This window comes from Apodemus sylvaticus, chromosome 22 (assembly GCF_947179515.1).
Source record: "Apodemus sylvaticus chromosome 22, mApoSyl1.1, whole genome shotgun sequence".
In the NCBI taxonomy this organism is placed as follows: domain Eukaryota; kingdom Metazoa; phylum Chordata; class Mammalia; order Rodentia; family Muridae; genus Apodemus; species Apodemus sylvaticus.
In genome coordinates this window covers 31439399-31458025 of record NC_067493.1, presented here as the reverse complement: position 1 = coordinate 31458025, position 18627 = coordinate 31439399, and the positions used below count along the sequence as shown (strand labels likewise).

Genomic DNA, 18627 nt, shown 5'->3' with positions numbered 1-18627 from the left:
AAACTAAAACAACAAACAATAAAAGATAAAAAAAGCAAATCAAAATAACAAAAACAACATATCAAAATACCAAGAAACCATGTCATGGGGATGCTAGGATGAACCATTTTAGAACCAATCACTAAGTTCACCAGAGCGTCTGCCCCAACCTCTCATGTCTGCACCCAAGTCACAGGCCAGCTGTGTCCACTGTCAGTCATGTCCCAAGACATGTCTTGAGTGACACATGGCTGCTCTGAGCCGTGTGTGCCCACTTAGTCCAGAGAAGGTTCTGGTGTGACCATAACTAGAGGGAGTCACTCAAGAGCTTTGTGGAAAGAGCCCCTCAGAGGCTGCGCTGAGCAGGCCGCCTGAAGTCTCTGTGTGGAATGGAAGACTCCACGAACTCAATGTGACTAAAATCCAGTCAATGAGCCACGTGACTGTCATGTGACATGTGCAGGGCTTCTCTGATCCTTGCTATCCTCTTCTGAGTGAGTGTTATTGCAGGGGGCTGGGGTAGAAAAGATCGTTTAGTAACTGGAGTAGCCTTAGAGTCACCGTCCTGCCACAGGGATCAGGGCAAGGTGGAGGGGATCCACCAGGCCTTGGCTCTGCCTGGGCACTGTGAAAGGTCGCTGATGGCAAGAAAGGGCAAAGAGCAGATAGATGCGGGGGAGCAGTGCAAGGGGCGAGTGGGCACCATACTAGGGCTGGGCATAAATGTGGTTCCTCATTTCAACCTTCCTCATTGTGTCTGAAGTGGTTTAGAGACTGCCAGCTTCATTATGTGAGATTACTAGAGACAGGCTCAGACAACCAGATAAATAAGAGAGAGGCTGAGGAAGGGGAGGGAAGGAATAGAGAAAATAGAATAAAGGAGACAGAGAGATTACAAACCACATAGGGAAATAGAAAAGAGTAGACAGGGCAGGTCAGGGTGAAAGAGAGGAGAGTCCTGCCTGCTGAGGACAAGGCCATGTGTCCCAGCCAACAATGGGGGCTGGGCCCAAGGGGCCGTCCATCTTGTCAGTGACTACAAGGACAGATCTTCTGCAACATGAGAAAAGAAGAAGTCAGATCATTAAAGGAAGTTGCTGGTCACAAGGAGGTTGAGATTTGGAGAGCTGTCTCCACTCAGTCCTCCACTTAAGCAGGCCTGGGATCTGTCTCACTTTACCCTGATTCTCTCTGGACTCCTGAGCACCCCAGTGTTGCCTCACAAGGCATCCTCTCCTACCTGTAGGCTTTGGTGGTCTGATGACTTGGAGGGACTCTGGCCATGGCTCAGATGCTGCTTCTTCTGCTGTCAGCAGCTTGTCTGCACACTGGTGAGTGGTGGGAACCTCATTAGCAGGGACTTAACCACAGGAGGGGCCAGTGGGGCTGGGAAGAGAGGGCTATCATGGCAAGAGTTGTTTGGTAAAATGGCCAGCTAGGCCTCTCTGTCACAAGAGAGCTCATCCCTCAGAAGGAGCCCAACCCAGACCACCCCTGTCTTCCCTGTCCCACCAGCCATAGGGACAGTCCTGCCCCATGTCCCACCCCTGCCAGTGGATGAAGGCTCAGGATGCTCTGGTTGTCCTTCCATCCCTGCACTGCCTTCAGATTCTCCCCATCCTTCCCAGGGAACTCTTCAGGAACCAGCAGAGAAAATGACTATGCGGTCAACCAACCAGCAAACCTCTCTGGGGTCCAGGGCGGATCCATCGAGATCCCCTTCTCCTTCTACTTCCCCTGGGAGTTGGCCAAGGACCCAAAGATGAGCATCGCCTGGAGATGGAAGCACTACCATGGGGAATCCATCTACAACTCCACCCTGCCTTTCATACATGAGCACTTCAAGGACCGGCTCATCCTGAACTGGACACAGGGTCAGACATCCGGAGTCCTCAGAATCCTGAACTTAAAGGAAACTGACCAGACCACATACTTCTGCCGTGTTTTTCTGCTAACAACAGAAGGCATAAAGGTTTGGCAGTCTATTCCTGGGACCCAACTCAATGTGACACATGGTGAGTCACCATGGCTCAGACTTTGACACCTGTGCCTTCCTTGTCCCCTACATGTCACCTCAGGCTTCCTAACGCTGACCTTCCTTTCATATTCCTTTACCAAGGCTCTGTCCACACCTCTGCCAACAGCATCATTCCTTGTAGTTGTGACAAGTCTTTGCTGCCTCCTCTGCCCTGGTCTGTCATTGTCTGCTCTGACAGAACCACACCCCACTCTGGGCATCAGCATGTGCCCCACTCCATAGCTCACTCCCTTTTTGTTCCAAATCTAACACTACTGTCCTGCCCACTTTTACCCCATGACCTCAGTGTGGATGAACTTCTCCAGGATGGAGCTGACTCTCTCCGTCCTGTGTCAGGGCTCCAGTTGGTCCGTGTCTGCAGCATCTCCACACGGCTCTGACCTCAGCTCAGAACATATAGCGTGTGTGTGTGGGGGGGGGGGGCGTTGCATTTTCTAGTGTCCTCTGGTCTAAGTGTAACTGACACCTGTCTCCACAGTCCCTCATTTTTCCTCCAGCTCCCCAGAACACATCTGTCTTCTCTCCTTAGGCTCTTCAGTAATTAGATACTGAAGAAGAAAATGTCTGCCCTTTCATGATAAGGCTGCTGTGTCTTGTGATCTCTCCAGCCCCTCTGATTCAGGAGTAACTGTGGTTCCCTGGACTGGGAGCCGTGAGGCCCAGCGTGGTCACTGTGTGTTCCTCTACATGGTCCTACAGCAGAGGGGACCCTGTGTGGCTGCACTCTTCTTATAACCTTGCTCTTTGGCTTTACCCCACCCCTTTTTAACTTAAGTACTTCTTCGTTTCTCTTTTTCTTTCTTCTGCTTTATTTATTTATTCATTTATTCATGTTTTATTTTATGTCGGGATCTCTGCATGTAGCCCTGGGTGTCTGAATACTGACTACTTAGACCCATCTGGCCTTGAACTCACAGCAATCTCCCTGGCCTCTGTCTCCTGAGTGTGGGCGTTATAGCATGTGCCACCACACCCCGAGTTGGCTCCTGACTGTATACAGTCACCCTAGGAGAGGATGCCCACAGCACAGTTATCTCTGCAGGCCACAGCTGCCATGCTGACCTGAGGTAAAGTGAGAGAGCAGCTGCCCGGACTCAGGACAGAGAGGGAGGAGCCAGTTCACATCTGTGTCTAGCTCTGGGCTTCTCCTCCTTCCTGGTGCTCAAGTCTTTTATACAGTTCCTCATGTCATGGGGACACACACGCATACAAGTCTGTCATTGCTTCTTTGTAACTTTAATTTTCCTACTGATATGAATCACAATATAAGTAACTGATATGTGTGATATCGGTTATGCAATCCTTGTTGGGAGGATACACAGTTTGAGAACCACTGGTCTATAATTCGCAAATAGATAAATGTGGGCAATATTATTCTTAGTGATGTTTGTAAAGCAAAGGAATGTATTCTGCCCTGAACTGAGCTGTACACATATGGCTAAATTGTTATTTTTCTGTTACACACTTTGGTATATTCAGTTCAGTGTCTGTAAACATGTGAGTCTTTTAAGTCAGATCTCTCTCTCTCTCTCTCTCTCTCTCTCTCTCTCTCTCTCTGTGTGTGTGTGTGTGTGCATATTTGTCTATGTAGTTGAGGCTACAGGAGAGTTTAGGGTCTCATCCACCATATTTGTTGGGACAGGTTCTCACTGGCTTCAAGTTTCCCATGGAGACTAGGTTGCTGGCCAGTGAGCCCCAGGGACAAGCCTGTCTCCACCTCCTCAGTACTAGGATGACAGCTCACTCAGCTCTGTTGGTTTGGAACTAGACACATAGACCAGGCTCCCTGTGAGCTCACATTGATCTGCCTGCCTCTGCCTCGTGGACTAGGATTAAAGGTCCTGCCTGCTTAACCATGTTCTTCATATGGATGCTAGGGAGCAAACTCAGGTTCCAAGTAGCAAATTCTCTAAGAACTCATCATATCTTTATGTTGCATATATTTAAGTGAAAAACTGATGCATTTCTCTGACTTAGTTATCTGTGTCCAAATGAAAATCTGCAGACACAGCCAGAGGAGTTGGGGACTGTGCATTTGAGCTTGCTCCCCTAGAGTCTCAGCCTTAAGCATCTGCTCCGGTCCCTGTGTGAACTTCTGACAGCGTTGCCCATCCCACATCCCACAGAGCAGAAGAAAAATGACACAACCGCCTCATCCAGGGAGGGTCTGCTCACCTCTCATCTCTCCCCAGAACTCAGCACCACCATGAGGAGCCCCTCCACCATCACCTCTGCAGTCACCACAGCTGGCCTGGAGGACACAGGGGACCAGGGGAATCCTTCCCTGCTCAACCTGGGAGCCATGGTCGCAATGGTCGTAGTCAAGGCTGTGGTCATAATCCCACTCTACGGACTGATGATCTTCCTGTGGTGGAGGCAAAGGTAAGTGGTCTAGGACAGGCCTCACCTGAGCTTCCCACTGGGAGTGTTCTGAGCTGTGGGAGATGGAGAAGGCAGGCCTGTGCAGGGAACAGTAAAGAGAACAGGAGGAGGGAAGCGTGTCTGACCTCCACAAGGACTGAGTCCCTGGAGCCTGCTGTCCTTCCAGACCAGCTGGGAATGAGAGGAGCCAATGCAGATGAACACAGAGCCTGCTCCTCAGGAATCCAAGGAGGCACGCAGGGGCCTCAGGGCTGACTGCTCATTCGGAAAGAGCTGTGGCTGCTAAAGAAGGTCTGAGAGCAGACCAGCATTCAGAGACAACATGTCACAGGAGTAAAGGTGACACGTCTTTGAGTTGGGCATGTGGGATCAAAATGGAAATTAAGAGCAGGTGTGTAATAGACCTACAGATGAAAAGACAGTGTAAAGGGAAAGACCTAAAACCTGACGGAGGTTCAAGATTCAGACACTAAAACCAAGCACTACAGAGCAAGGTTACAAAGAGCCAGTGAGGGGCTCACTTGACATGTTTGCCCCACTAACACTGGGACATGGGCTCCATCCTCAGGAAGCACATAGAGCTGTCAGACACTGGGACAGGCTGACTCACTAGGATCCCTGGGTCACTGTGCTGCCAGCCTTGGCCAGCGGGTGGGGGAAAGCCAAAGACAGAGCTGTCTCAGTAACAATGGTGGAATGCTCCTGAAGAACAACCTCCAAAGTTGTATAGTACCATACACATGTGTGTGCACACATCCAGACACACACCTAGACACACATGCAGCCCGAAATTAAACTTAAAGATTAAGGAAATAGTTAAAAGTGTAAAGATGGTCATAGAATAGAAAATTTTATACAGTAAGTCCTTACAACACACACAGACACAACACACACACACACACACACACACACACACACACACACACACACACTTCACACAAAATTCAATGCAATCTCTACTCCATTCTAAATTTAGAGCAGTTTGTAAAGATGTCTGCTCACACTCATAAGTATTCTAAGAAACACACCTGGGGACACAGTGAGGGACACCCGAGTCCCAGCACTGGGGAAGGACAGGGAGGAGCTTCAGGAGCTCAAGGCCATCTACAGTTACATAGCAAGCTGAAGGCAAACATGGGCTCCATGAGACTTTGAACACACAACACAAGAGCCCAGTGTAGATGGGGTTCAGAGCAGATTTAAAGCCAGGGAGACTGGAAGATGCCAGACAAGGGCAGAGATGAGTAGGTAGTGACATGTATTGGAAAGTCAAGAATGAAGCTGTGAAAATGTAGCCCTCGCTTTCAGGAAGGCCCAGGCCTCCCATACAGCCAACAGCAACTAAGAGGTAGAAAAGCAGCAGAAGTCTGATTGGGATTCACACCATGAGCTGAGTCTGGATGGAGCAGCAGTCTGCACTGAGAGGGAGAGCCTGAGAGCCGGAGTCCAGGGAGACAAAAGGGAGACATGGGGAGTGCAGGGCAGAGGAGGCAGAGATGTGTCAAGGGACCAGAGCAGGGCAAGGTGGGGAAGGGAGACAGGACGTAGACCAGTACACTAGTAGTCAATCCTCTGTCTTGCTGTGTGCTACAGAAGTCAGCTGACTACTGTCCTCAGGTCCTGGTGACTCTCAGACCTGTCCCTGCCTGGCCACAGCAGAGGTGTTTGCTGTCCTGAGCTCCTCATGTTGTCTGAACACAGAGAACAGCTGAGAGGCAGGATGGAGAACCAGCATGGCTGACACACTGACACTGTCTCTTCTCCCACAGGCCAGCAGACTAAAGCCTAAACCCCAGCCAGGTGAGTGCCTGTCACCCCAAGGGACAGCTGAGGGGCTGCTGGGAAGGTCACTGTGAGAGACATACAAGGGAGACAGAGAGATGATTCAGGAGAAAAGCATGGGACATGGGTAGGAGGACCTGAGTTTGATAGATTCAGAGTTCACACAGTATAATCCAGGGCTTTGTCAGGAATTTGCAATCCCAGACCTGGTCAAGCAAAAGGCATGCAGTCATGGGTTGGCTGTCCACATAGTCTACAATTGGTGAGTTTCAGGCCAATGAAAGATCATGTCTTTAAAATGAGGGGGGTTGCTGAAGGTGACAAATCACGGTCATAACATTTTCTAAATTGATTTGATGTGAACTATTTTAAATCACATATTACTGAACCAAAAGTAGTGTGTGCCAGTGAGAGAGCTCAGCAGGAAATGGAGCCTGCTGCCTAGCCCAGTGGCCTAAAGGTACAGAGAAAACTGACTCTGGGTAATTGTCCTTTGCCTCTCAGAGTCACCCTCAGGCTCTTGATGAGACATCATCTCTAAGTCCCTGGCTAACAGACCTCCCAGTGCCAGGATCTCTTACCAGGAAGTGAGTTTACATCTAAGTAGTTATTGGTTAGCACACACCCTGCATCCCACCATTTCAATGTCTCCTCTCTGGGAATCAGAGCTCATGGCTGCAGGATTCTGCTGTGAAACATCACCATTTTCTGATAGATATAAGAAGATACCCCACTCTTTAGACATGTGGGCTCTGATGCCCTCTCCTCGAAACCCAGGTCATCCTGTATGTTGCTGGTCCTGACAGCCTGACTGTGCTGTTCTCTGTCTACTCATGGAGTTATTGACAATTTTAATAAATGTCTTGCTCCCAGTAATCTACCTCAGTGTTTCTCTTGAGCCCTCACCCCTTGTTACACATGACACCTCTCAGAGAGTTGCTCATTGTGTCCAGGATGTAGGTCACAGGGAAAGATGCAAGGACTATGGTCTGCATTGATAACCACTGTCTCAGAATCCGGGTTCCTCTCTCCCTTAAATCCGCGACACTGCTATTTCATCCACAGCTCTGACCTTTCAATGTTTCACATCCAGTGACAGACCACGTCTTTCTTGGATCCCATATTGGACTTCCTTTGCTTATACACCCAACTATATACACTCATTTACTCATTTCTTATTATGTTGATAACCTAGCCTTTTTGGTCTTTCTTAGGACAAAACTTCTCTCTCTGTCCAGAATCTTTCTTAACATTTAATAGTCAGCTGGTCAGTCTCTAAAATAAAGCTTGTAGGGGGCACAGGAACCCATCTTGACTGACCAAAATTAGAGAGAAACCAGGCTTCTGTAGTAGGCAGAAGAGATGAATGGCCATCGACCAAACAGAGTGACCCACAGCTGCAGTGACACACAGATGCAGCTCCAGTCAACCAATCACAAGCCTCAAATGAGTGTCATGCATGGGCCTTTGCAGGGTCATTGGGAAAATGTTCTCCAATCCCATGAGACCAGCTGCAGATAACTGGGGTCATGAAGAGATCACCAAGACATCTTGTGGTAAAATGAATGTGTCCCAGAGCAGCTATGAGGAGTCTGCTGTGGTTGTGACTGCATCCAAGCCTCCTGAACTAAACTCAGCAGTTCTCATGGGCACAGTGACCTTGGGAGCTGGGGTGGGGTTTCCTCTGAGCATCCCCAAAGTGTTCACACAGCAGGATGCCATGATGGTGGTCTGTGCAGTCATCTAAAGTCATCCATTTGTGAGGTCACACCAAAGACATCTGCCCACTGAGAAGGGGCCTTAATGCAGTTGCTCAAATGGTCATGGGAATCCCCAGGATCTTTCTCATTGTTCAAAATGGAAAAACACATCAAGCCCACAGCAAAGACTTACAAAGAGCCAACATTCTCAACATCACAGAGGTACTTATCCCCAGTTGAATAGACTTAGGAGACTGTGTCTCTGATCTACCAAACAGGAACATTATGATCCAAGTACGGAACAGACATTGGCTTCTACCCTGGCTAACAGTTATTGGAATATATGTTCCCTAGACTGAACTACTCAGTAGCACAAAGTGCCAGAGGAAATTGTGCATTGTAGCATGCCTGTCATCCCAACTATTGACAAGAAGTGATGAGAACATTATCAGTTGGAGTACTGGTTCTCAACCTGTGGGTCGCCACCCCTTTGAGGGTAGAACAACACTTTTACAGGAGGCAATCACAATCATAACAATAGCAAAATCACAGTCATGAAATACCAATGAAATAGTTTTATGGTTGGGATTACGCAAACATGAGGAAATCTTGACCCACAAATTACAAAGCTTGAGACCGCTGAAAGAGTAGCTTTAGTTACTACCTCTTGAGTTTGAGGCCAGCCTGAGTAACATGAGACTTTGTCTTGAAACCAACAACAAAGCTAACCAAAGCTCCAGACAGAGAGGTCATGGAGAAAGGCCATATGCTGGTTCCCTTTTTGTTAGGGATAGAGAACTTGAAGATGATACCAGTTTCCTCTTCAGTTCACATACAAATATTGTAAATGTCAATTGTTTAGGATTTTTGTTGTTTGGTTGATCACTGTTTGATGTGTGTTTCTGTTTTGGGAAAGGGGTCTCTCTACTATATAGTTCTAAGTCTTTACTTTCTAGATCTGACTGTTCTGAAACTTGCTATGTAGACCGAGGTTGGCCCCGAATTTCACAGTACCCCTGCTCCTGCTGAAAGAATAGAAAATACAGCCTAACTCTGGCCTTCTAAGGAGCCCCAAATACTTCATATTCCAGAGCCTGCTCTTTGTGCTGTTTGTTAGAAACTAAGTAAAAGGTCAGATTCCAGAGTTCACCCTTTAAGACCTAGGCAAAAAGGCCTTGAATAGGTGATCCTGGGCCCGTAAGGTAACTGGAAATGGGCGAAGCTTATCTTGCTTCAGTAAACTGCCTACACCATTAACCCTATCCAGGAGTTTACACAGCTATAGACATCCAAGAAAATAGGAAACTAATTGGTCCACTGAGTGTGGGCTCCAATAATTTAAACTGATTGGCCTAAAAACTACAGAGTGGTACAAATCGATTGGCTCACACTTCGCAGGCTCTCCATGCTAAGAAATGATTGGTTTTTGATTCACAGGCTTTGTTGTAAACTTATAAAAGCAGTCGCAATTCGGCACTCGGGGTACACAGTCCTCTAACCATGCGGGGTATACGGCGGTGGAACCCAGAATTCTGGAATAAAGAAATTCTCATGTTATTGCATCAAGACCATTTCTTGTGAGTGATTTGGGGGTCGCCTTCCAAGCCGTGGGGTGCTAGGGCACCCTCGGTTTTGGGGGGTTTTACACTGCATCTTGCAAAATGGGATGAAGTCCTGACCGTCATGCTCAGTTTATTAATAGTTTGGGGTTTTTGGGTTTTGGATTGTTTTGTTTTAAGCTACATATCTACTACTGAGAAGGGAAGTGGGGAGTTTCTCTGTTTCTATGACCACAAATTTGATGACACATATATAAATGTGTCTGTCCTTGGCTATCTGCAGAAGTTGGCAGACCTCAAATCAGAGGAGGCTGAGCTGGTCCCCCAGTCCCACTCACTGGGTCTTTAGAACACAGTATAGAGTCTCTTCCCTGGGAGCTCCCCTGGACAGGACTGCAGCTAGTGCTCCTGCTGAGGCAGGAAGTAGAGGAGAGGGATAAAGATGATGATGTCATCCGAGAGAGAAACATGAGGTCAGGTGGCAGCAGGGCAACTGTGCATTGTAAAGCTGCAGCTGCAGCCTGAGTGTCCTGTCTGCACCACCAGCCACCGTCCTTCCACCACCCTCTCTAGTATCCCCTCCACTCTCCCCAGGTCCCAGTCTGGGTGAAGTATCTTAGGGTTCCATCTGGGGTCTGTATGTTGTCACTAGGTGTAACTGCCTGCAGCCACAGCAAACTGGTTCCCTGGAAGAGAAGCTGGGAATAGATGGCGGGGGGGGGGGGGGGACAGCAAAAAAGAACGGAGGTCAGGACAAAGCAATTGCTGATTGAGGCCCTAAGTTTAATGAAGGTCTAAATATATATATAGGTGGGACAAGATCCTTCCCCCCCCCAAATTCCAGGAGGTGTTTGGGAAACTGATCTGGCTGTTCATGGGGCATAGTCTGGCTGTTCCTGGGGTGCTGGCTCCACTGCTAAGGCAGATAGGTGGGTCACCTGCTTAATTCAGGAATTCCTAGACCTGGAGAAACAATGAACTTCACCTTCACTCTGAGAGCTCCACCTTAGCTGGAGCAGGATCCTGGCTAGCACAGGAATCCCTGCTCAACAAAGGCTGGGAGAGGAAGTTCACCTTGATCAATGTCAAGTTCCTACCTAGTGGCATGACACCCCAATATGGCTCTGTACAACTACGGAAGAGAAATCAAGAAGTGTGTGGGTAGGTAGTGTCACCGAAATAGAGAAGAGAGGGATAGTTTTCATCCATGAGGATATCTGCTGGGTCAGAGCCCACAGAACCTGCAGTATGTCTTATCTGAAGGATGTTTCTCAAATGGGAGGGTTCAGAGAGAAATAGGAAGCTTGAGCCTGTTCTCTCTCACCACTGTCAGAGGATAATACAGTAGGGTATAAAATCACAGAATCTGAATGCTGTGGAGAGTGTCAGGAACTGGAGTCTGTAGAGTCAATGATGAAGACTGGGTACAGTTGTAGAAGTTGATCAACTGTTAAAGGTGAACTTATAGTCTCTCTCTCTCTCTCTCTCTCTCTCTCTCTCTCTCTCTCTGTGTGTGTGTGTGTGTGTGTAGGTGTGTGTGTGTGTGTGAGAGAGAGAGACAGAGAGAGAGAGAGAGAGAGAGAGAGCGTACGAGCGACAAAGTATGTACGTGTGTGTGCATACGTGTATATGAGAGTGTGTGTGAGTGTGTGCATGTGTGTGTGCACATGTGCAGACTCAGGTACATACACATATAAGTAGGTGTGTGCTCAGGAATGTAGAGCTCAGAAGACACCCTCAGGTGTTATGATTAGGACACCATACAACTTGACTACCAACCTGGAGAATCTTTGCTTTGTTTCTTGGAATTTTGATATGTGGAGGAGTTTGTTGCTTTGGTTTGGTTTATTTTGGTTTTGTTTGGTTTTTTGGGTTTGTTTTTCTTTTTTAATTTTTTATTTATTTACATTTCAAATGTTAACCCCTTTCCACATTACCCCACCAAAAACCTCCTATTGAATCACCTTTACCTCTCCCCATATCCCCTCCCCTACTCACCATCTCCCGCCCCAATTTCCTGACTTACATTCTCCTATACTGGAGAATTGAGCCTTCACAGGACTAATGGCCTCTGTGCTCATTGATTTCTGAAATGGTTATCTGCTACATATGTAGGTGGAGTCCTGGGTCCCTCCATGTGTACTCTTTGGTTGGTGGTTTAGTCCCTGGGAGCTCTGGGGGTACTGGTTTGTACATATTATTGTTCATCCTGTGAAGGTGAAAACCCCTTCAGCTCCTTGGGTCCTCTCTCTAGCTGCTCCATTGGGGACACTATTCTCATTCTGTTGATTGGGTATGAGCCCTGGGTATTTTGATCCACTTTCCAATAATGATCAAAGAGTCCACACTTTGATCTTCCTTCATCTTGAACTTCATGTGGACTGTGACTTGTATCTTGGATATTCCGAGCTTTGGGACTAATATCCACTTATCAGCAATTGCATACCATGTGTGCTCTTTTGTGATTGGGTTACCTCACCCAATATGATAGTTTCTAGCTCCATACATTTGCCTAAGAATTTCATGAATTCATTGTTTTTAATAGCTGAGTAGTACTCCATTGTGTAAATGCATCACATTTTCTGTATCCATTCCTCCATTGAGGGACATCTGGGTTCTTTCCAGCTTCTGGCTATTATAAATAAGGCTGCTATGGAAATAGTGGAGCATGTGTCCTAATTACATGTTGGAGCATCTTCTGGGTATTTGCCCAGGAGTGGAATAGCTGGGTCTTCAAGTAGTGCTATGTCCAATTTTCTGAGGAACTGCCAAACTGATTTCCAGAGTGGTTGTACCAGCATGCAATCCCACCAGCAATGAAGGAGTGTTCCTCTTTCTCTACATCCTCTCCAGCATTTGCTGTCCCCTGAGTTTTTGATCTTGGCTATTTTGACTGGTATGTGGTGGAATCTCAAGGTTATTTTGATTTGCATTTCCCTGATGATTAAGGATGTTGAACATTTCTTTAGGTGTTTCTCAGCCATCCAGTATTCCTCAGTTGGGAATTCTTTCTTTAGCTCTGTACCCCATTTTTAGTAGGATTATTTGGTGCTCTGGCATACAACTTGTTGAGTTCTTTGTATATATTGGATGTCAGCACTCTATCAGATGTAGGATTGATAAAGATCTTTTCCAAATCCCACTCTACGGACTGATGATCTTCCTGTGGTGGAGGCAAAGGTAAGTGGTCCAGGACAGGCCTCACCTGAGCTTCCCACTGGGAGTGTTCTCAGCTGTGGGAGATGGAGAAGGCAGGCCTGTGCAGGGAACAGTAAAGAGAACATGAGGAGGGAAGCGTGCCTGACCTCCACAAGGACTGAGTCCCTGGAGCCTGCTGTCCTTCCAGACCAGCTGGGAATGAGAGGAGCCAATGCAGATGAACACAGAGACTGCTCCTCAGGAATTCAAGGAGGCACTTAGGGCTTTTTGTGGTTGGGTGATTATTAATGACTTCTTCTATCTCTTTAGGAGCTTTGGGATTTTTTTAGATCCTTTATCTGATACTTATTTAACTTTGATACTTGATATCTGTCTAGAAAATTGTCCATTTCCTCTAGATTTTCCACTTTTGTTGAGTATAGGCTTTTGTAATATGATCTGGTGATTTTTTTGGATTTCCTCAGTATCTGTTCTTATGCCTCCCTTTTCATTTATGATTTTGCTATGATTTGGGTACTGTCTCTGTGTCCTCTGGTTAGTTTGGCTAAGGGTTTATCTATCCAGTTGTTGTTTTATTTTTTTTTCTCAAAGAGCCAGCAGAATGGATGCTTGCATGCATTTGGTTTGGTTGATTCTTTGTATAGTTCTTTGTGCTTCTACTTGGTTGATTTTAGCCCTGAGTTTTATTATTTACTGCCTTCTACTCCTCTTGGGTATGTTTGCTTCTTTTTGTTTCATAGCTTTCAGCTGTGCTGTTAAGTTGTTAGTATATTCTCTTTCCAGTTTCTTTTTGGAGGCATTCAGAGCTATGAGTTTTCCTCTTAGCACTGCTTTCATTGTGTCCCATAAGTTTTTGTTATGTTGTGCCTTCATTTTCATTAAATTCTAAAAAGTCTTTAATTTCTTTATTTATTTCTTCCTTTATCAAGTTATCATTGGGTAGAATGTTGTTCATTTTCCATGTGTATGTGGGATTTCTGTTATTTTTCTTGTTATTGAAGACCAGCCTTAGTCCATGCTGATCTGATAGGGCGCATGGAATTATTGCAGTCTTCTTGTATCTGCTGAGGTCTGTTTTGTGACTGAGTATATGGTCACTTTTGGAGAAGGTACTGTGAGGTGCTGGGAAGAAGATATATTCTTTTGTTTTAGGATAAAATATTCTATAGATATCTGTTAAATCCATTTGGTTCATAACTTCTGTTAGTTTTGCTGTTTCTCTGTTTAGTTTGTGTTTCCCTGATCTGTCCATTGATGAAAGTGGGGTGTTGAAGTCTCCCACTATTATTGTGGGGGGTGCAATGTGTGCTTTGAGCTTTAGTAAAGTTTCTTTCATGCAATGGGAACTGGGCACAAGAGCCCAGTTATGTTGTCAGTGACCACAAGGGCGGATCTCCTGCAACATGGGAAAAGAAGAAGCCAGATCAATAAAGGAAGTTGCTGGCCACAAGGAGGTGGAGATGGAGAGGTCCTGCCCTGACTCAGTGCCCCACATGAGAAGGCCTGAGGATGTGTGCCACTTCATCCTGGTTCTCTCTGGACTCCTGAGCACTGCAGTGTTACTACCCAGAGTCCTCCCCTTCCTGATGGCTCTGCTGGTCTCACTTCCAGGAGGGCCTCTGGCCATGGCTCTTCTGCTGTCAGCAGCATGTCTGCACACTGGTGAGTGGTGGGGACCTCAGTAGCAGGGACTTTACCACAGGAGGGGACAGTGGAGATCAGCAGAGTGGGTGTCAAGTGGACAGGTATCTGTTAGAGGTACCTGTCAGGCCTCTCTGCCTCAAGAGAGCTCATCCCTCAGAGGGAGTCCAACCCAACCCTTCACTGTCTTTCCTGGCCCACCATCAAAGGGACAGTCCTGTCCTGTGTCCCGCCCCTGCCTGTGGATGAGGGCTCAGGATGCTCCGGTTGTCCTTCCATCCCTGCACTGCCTTCAGATTCTCCTCATCCTTCACAGGAAACTCAGCAGGATCCAACGAAGGAAAGGCGTATGGCTTCAACCAACCAGCAAACCTCTCTGGGGTCCAGGGTGGCTCCATCGAGATCCCCTTCTCCTTCCACTTCTCCTGGGAGTTGGCCAAGGATCCGCAGATGAGCATAGCGTGGAGATTGAACCACTTCCATGGGGAATTCATCTACAACTCCACCCTGCCTTTCATACATGAGCACTTCAAGGACCGGCTCATCCTGAACTGGACACAGGGTCAGACATCTGGAGTCCTCAGAATCCTGAACTTGAAGGAGACTGACCAGACCACATACTTCAGCCGAGTTTCTCTGCTAACAACAGAAGGCATGAAGGTTTGGCAGTCGATTAATGGGACCCAACTCACCGTGACACATGGTGAGCCAACAGGGCTCAGGCTTTGACACCTGTGGCTTCCTTGTCCTCTACATGTCACCTCAGGCTCCACAACTCTGACCTTCCTTTCATATTCCTTTCCCTTGGCTCTGTCTATACCTTTGCCAACAGCATCTTTTCTTGTAGTTGTGACAAGCCTTTGCTGCCTCCTGTGCCATGATATGTCATTGTCTGCTCTGACAGAACCACCCCCCACTCTGGGTGTCAGCATGTGCCCCACCCCATAGCTCACTCCCTTTTTGTTCCCAAACTAACACTACTGTCCCGTCCACTTCCACCCATGAACTCACATTGGAGGAAATTCTCCAGGATGAAGCTGACTCTCTCTGTCCTGTGTCAGGGCTCCAGTTGGTCCATGTGTGCAGCATCTCCACACGGCTCCAACCTCAGCTCAGAACATATAGTGGGGGCCATTGGAAGTTCTGCTGTCCTCTGGTCTAAGTGTAACTGACACCTGTCTCCACAGTCCCTCATTTCTCCTCCAGCTCCCCAGGACACATCTGTCTTCTCTCCTTAGGCTCTTCAGTAATTAGAAAATGAGTAAGAAAATGTCTGCCCTTTCATGATGTAGCTGCTGTGTCTTGTGATCCCTCCAGCCCCTCTGATGCAGCAGTAACTGAAGTCCCCTGGACTGGGAGCCCTGAGGCCCAGCGTGGTCACTGTGTGTCCCTGCACATGACCCTACAGCAGTGGGGACTGTGTGGCTGTGCTGTTCTTATGACCTTGCTCTGTGGATCCCATGTTTTTCCTTTTAACTTAGCTGTTCATTTGTTTGTTTGTTTGTTTGTTTGTTTTATGTCAGGGTCTCAGCAGGTAGCCCTGGCTGTCTTAATACTGACTATGTAAACCCATCAGGACTTGAACTCAGAAAGAAAAAGGAGCCATTTCATGTACGTGTCTAGTTCAGAGGTTCTCCACTTTCCTAATGTGGCAAATAATTCATACAGTTCATACATCATGTTATGGGGTCCACACACATAAAATTATATCAGTGCTACTTCATAACATTGATTTTCCTACTGTTATAAATAACAATGTAAGTAACTAATATGCATGACACCTGATATTCAATCGATGTGGGGGCAGTGATGCACGGGTTGAGAACCACTGGTCTAGAATTCATAAATATGTACATTTTGGGGAAATTGTCCTTACTGCTGTCCATTAATCACAAGCCTCAAATGAGTATCATTCATGGGCATTTCCTCAGTCAATGGGAAAAATATCTCCAATCTCATGAGACCATCTGGAGATAATTGGGATCTTGGAGAAGTCACTGAGGCTTCTTTTGGCTAAAGCGAAGTGTCTCTGAGCAGTGGTTGTGACTGCATCTAACTCTCCTGAGGCTGACCTCAGCAGCTCTCATGGGCACAGTGACCATGGGAGCTGGAGTAGTGTTTCTTCTGAGCATCCCTGAAGTGATGCACAGCAGGATGGCATGATGGTGGTGTTCAGTCATCTAAAGAAGTCTATTTGTCAGGTCCACGACATAGGCATCTGCCCACAGAGAAGGGCACTTCATACAGTTGCTCAAAAGGTCATATAACTTCCCAAGTCCTTTTCCATAGTTCATGTCACAGAAAAGACTTACACAGAGCCAAGATTCTCAATATCACATAGGTACTTAAGCACCCGTTGTATACACTTAGGCAGACTGTGTCTCTGATCACCCAAAAGAGAGCATTATGGTCCAAATGGAGAGCAGACATTGTCTTGGCTTGTGTGTTCACACATCTTCCCTGGCTACCAATGCTTGGCTTGTGTGTTCCATGGACTGAGCTTGTCAGTAAGACAAAGTACCAGAGGAAATTGGGCATCATAATATGCCTGTCATCCCAACTATTGACGACAGGTAGTGATGGGAAGATTATCAGTTGAGCACTGGTTCTCAACCTGTGGGTCACCACCTCTTTGACTGTACCAAGTCTCAGTCACAGGAGTGGCACGTCAGATATTCTGCATATCAAATGTTTATATTACTATCATTACATTAGAAAAATCAGTCAGGAAACAGCAATGAAATACTTTTATGTTTAGAATCACCTTAACATGAGGAAAGGTTGTCCCAGCCTTTGGAAGCATGAGAACTACTGAATTGGAAGCTACTCTGGGCACCTCTTGAGTTTATGCCAGCCTAGGTTACACGAGACTTTGTCTTTCTTTCTTTTTTATTTTATTTTATTTTTGGTTTTTCGAGACAGGGTTTCTCTGTGTAGCCCCAGCTTTCCTGTAACTCACTCTGTAGACCAGGCTGGCCTCGAACTCAGAAATCTGCCTGCCCAGGAGGATCAATGGAACAGGATTGAAGATCCAGAAATGAACCCACACACCTATGGCCACTTGATCCTCGACAAAGAGGCTGAAAACATCCAATGGAAAAAAGATAGCCTTTTCAACAAATGGTGCTGGTTCAACTGGAGGTCAGCATGCAGAAGAATGCGAATTGATCCATCCTTGTCTCTTGTACTAAGCTCAAATCCAAATGGATCAAGGACCTCCACATAAAGCCAGACACTCTGAAGCTAATAGAAAAGAAACTGGGGAAGACCCTTGAGGACATCGGTACAGGGAGAAAGTTTCTGAACAGAACACCAATAGCGTATGCTCTAAGAGCAAGAATTGACAAATGGGACCTCATAAGGTTACGGAGTTTCTGTAAGGCAAAGGACACCATCAAGAGGACAGATCGGCAACCAACAAATTGGGAAAAGATCTTCACCAATCCTACATCAGATAGAGGGCTAATATCCAATATATATAAAGAACTCAAGAAGTTAGACTCCAGAAAACCGAACAACCCTATTAAAAAATGGGGTACAGAGTTAAACAAAGAATTCTCACCTGAAGAACTTCGGATGGCGGAGAAGCATCTTAAAAAATGCTCCACTTCATTAGTCATTAGGGAAATGCAAATCAAAACAACCCTAAGATTTCATCTTACACCAGTCAGAATGGCTAAGATTAAAAATTCAGGAGACAGCAGGTGTTGGAGAGGGTGCGGAGAAAGAGGAACACTCCTCCACTGCTGGTGGGGTTGCAAATTGGTACAACCACTCTGGAAAGCAGTCTGGCGGTTCCTCCGAAAACTGGGCACCTCACTTCCAGAAGATCCTGCTATACCACTCCTGGGCATATACCCAGAGGATTCCCCACCATGTAATAAGGATACATGCTCTACTATGTTCATAGCAGCCCTATTTATAATTGCCAGATGCTGGAAAGAACCCAGGTATCCCTCAACAGAAGAGTGGATACAAAAAATGTGGTATATCTACACAATGGAGTACTATTCAGCCATTAGAAACAATGAATTCATGAAATTCTTAGGCAAATGGATGGAGCTAGAGAACATCATACTAAGTGAGGTAACCCAGACTCAAAAGGTGAATCATGGTATGCACTCACTAATAAGTGGTTATTAACCTAGAAAACTGGAATACCCAAAACATAATCCACACATCAAATGAGATACAAGAAGAAAGCAGGAGTGGTCCCTGGTTCTGGAAAGACTCAGTGAAACAGTATTTGGCAAAACCAGAACGGGGAACAGGGAAGGGGTGGGAGGGAGGACAGGGGAAGAGAAGGGGGCTTACGGGACTTTCGGGGAGTGGGGGGGGGGGCTAGAAAAGGGGAAATCATTTGAAATGTAAATAAATAATATCAAAT

At 46.6% G+C, this 18627-nt stretch overlaps 2 protein-coding genes across 26 annotated transcripts in view; both read left to right on the top strand.

The window, feature by feature from the left end:
• Positions 1–816: 816 nt before the first annotated feature.
• Positions 817–18627, top strand: part of LOC127673101 (paired immunoglobulin-like type 2 receptor beta-2) — a 60347-nt gene continuing 42536 nt past the window's right edge. For 7 of the 23 annotated variants that reach the window (XM_052168678.1, XM_052168675.1, XM_052168681.1 and 4 more), the window contains exons 1-4: positions 821–1310; positions 1608–1994; positions 4210–4399; positions 6169–6199. In XM_052168678.1, the coding sequence (XP_052024638.1) occupies positions 1262–1310; positions 1608–1994; positions 4210–4399; positions 6169–6181 (639 nt within the window). In that variant the 5' untranslated portion in view covers positions 821–1261 and the 3' untranslated portion in view covers positions 6182–6199. The other 16 variants (XM_052168677.1, XM_052168672.1, XM_052168670.1 and 13 more) reach the window with 10 other exon arrangements.
• LOC127673098 (paired immunoglobulin-like type 2 receptor alpha) overlaps positions 13988–18627 on the top strand; it is a 44488-nt gene continuing 39848 nt past the window's right edge. The window contains exons 1-3 of one of the 3 annotated variants that reach the window (XM_052168662.1): positions 13988–14261; positions 14557–14943; positions 17163–17705. In XM_052168662.1, coding sequence (XP_052024622.1) covers positions 14003–14261; positions 14557–14943; positions 17163–17194 — 678 coding nt within the window. In that variant the 5' untranslated portion in view covers positions 13988–14002 and the 3' untranslated portion in view covers positions 17195–17705. The other 2 variants (XM_052168664.1, XM_052168663.1) reach the window with 2 other exon arrangements.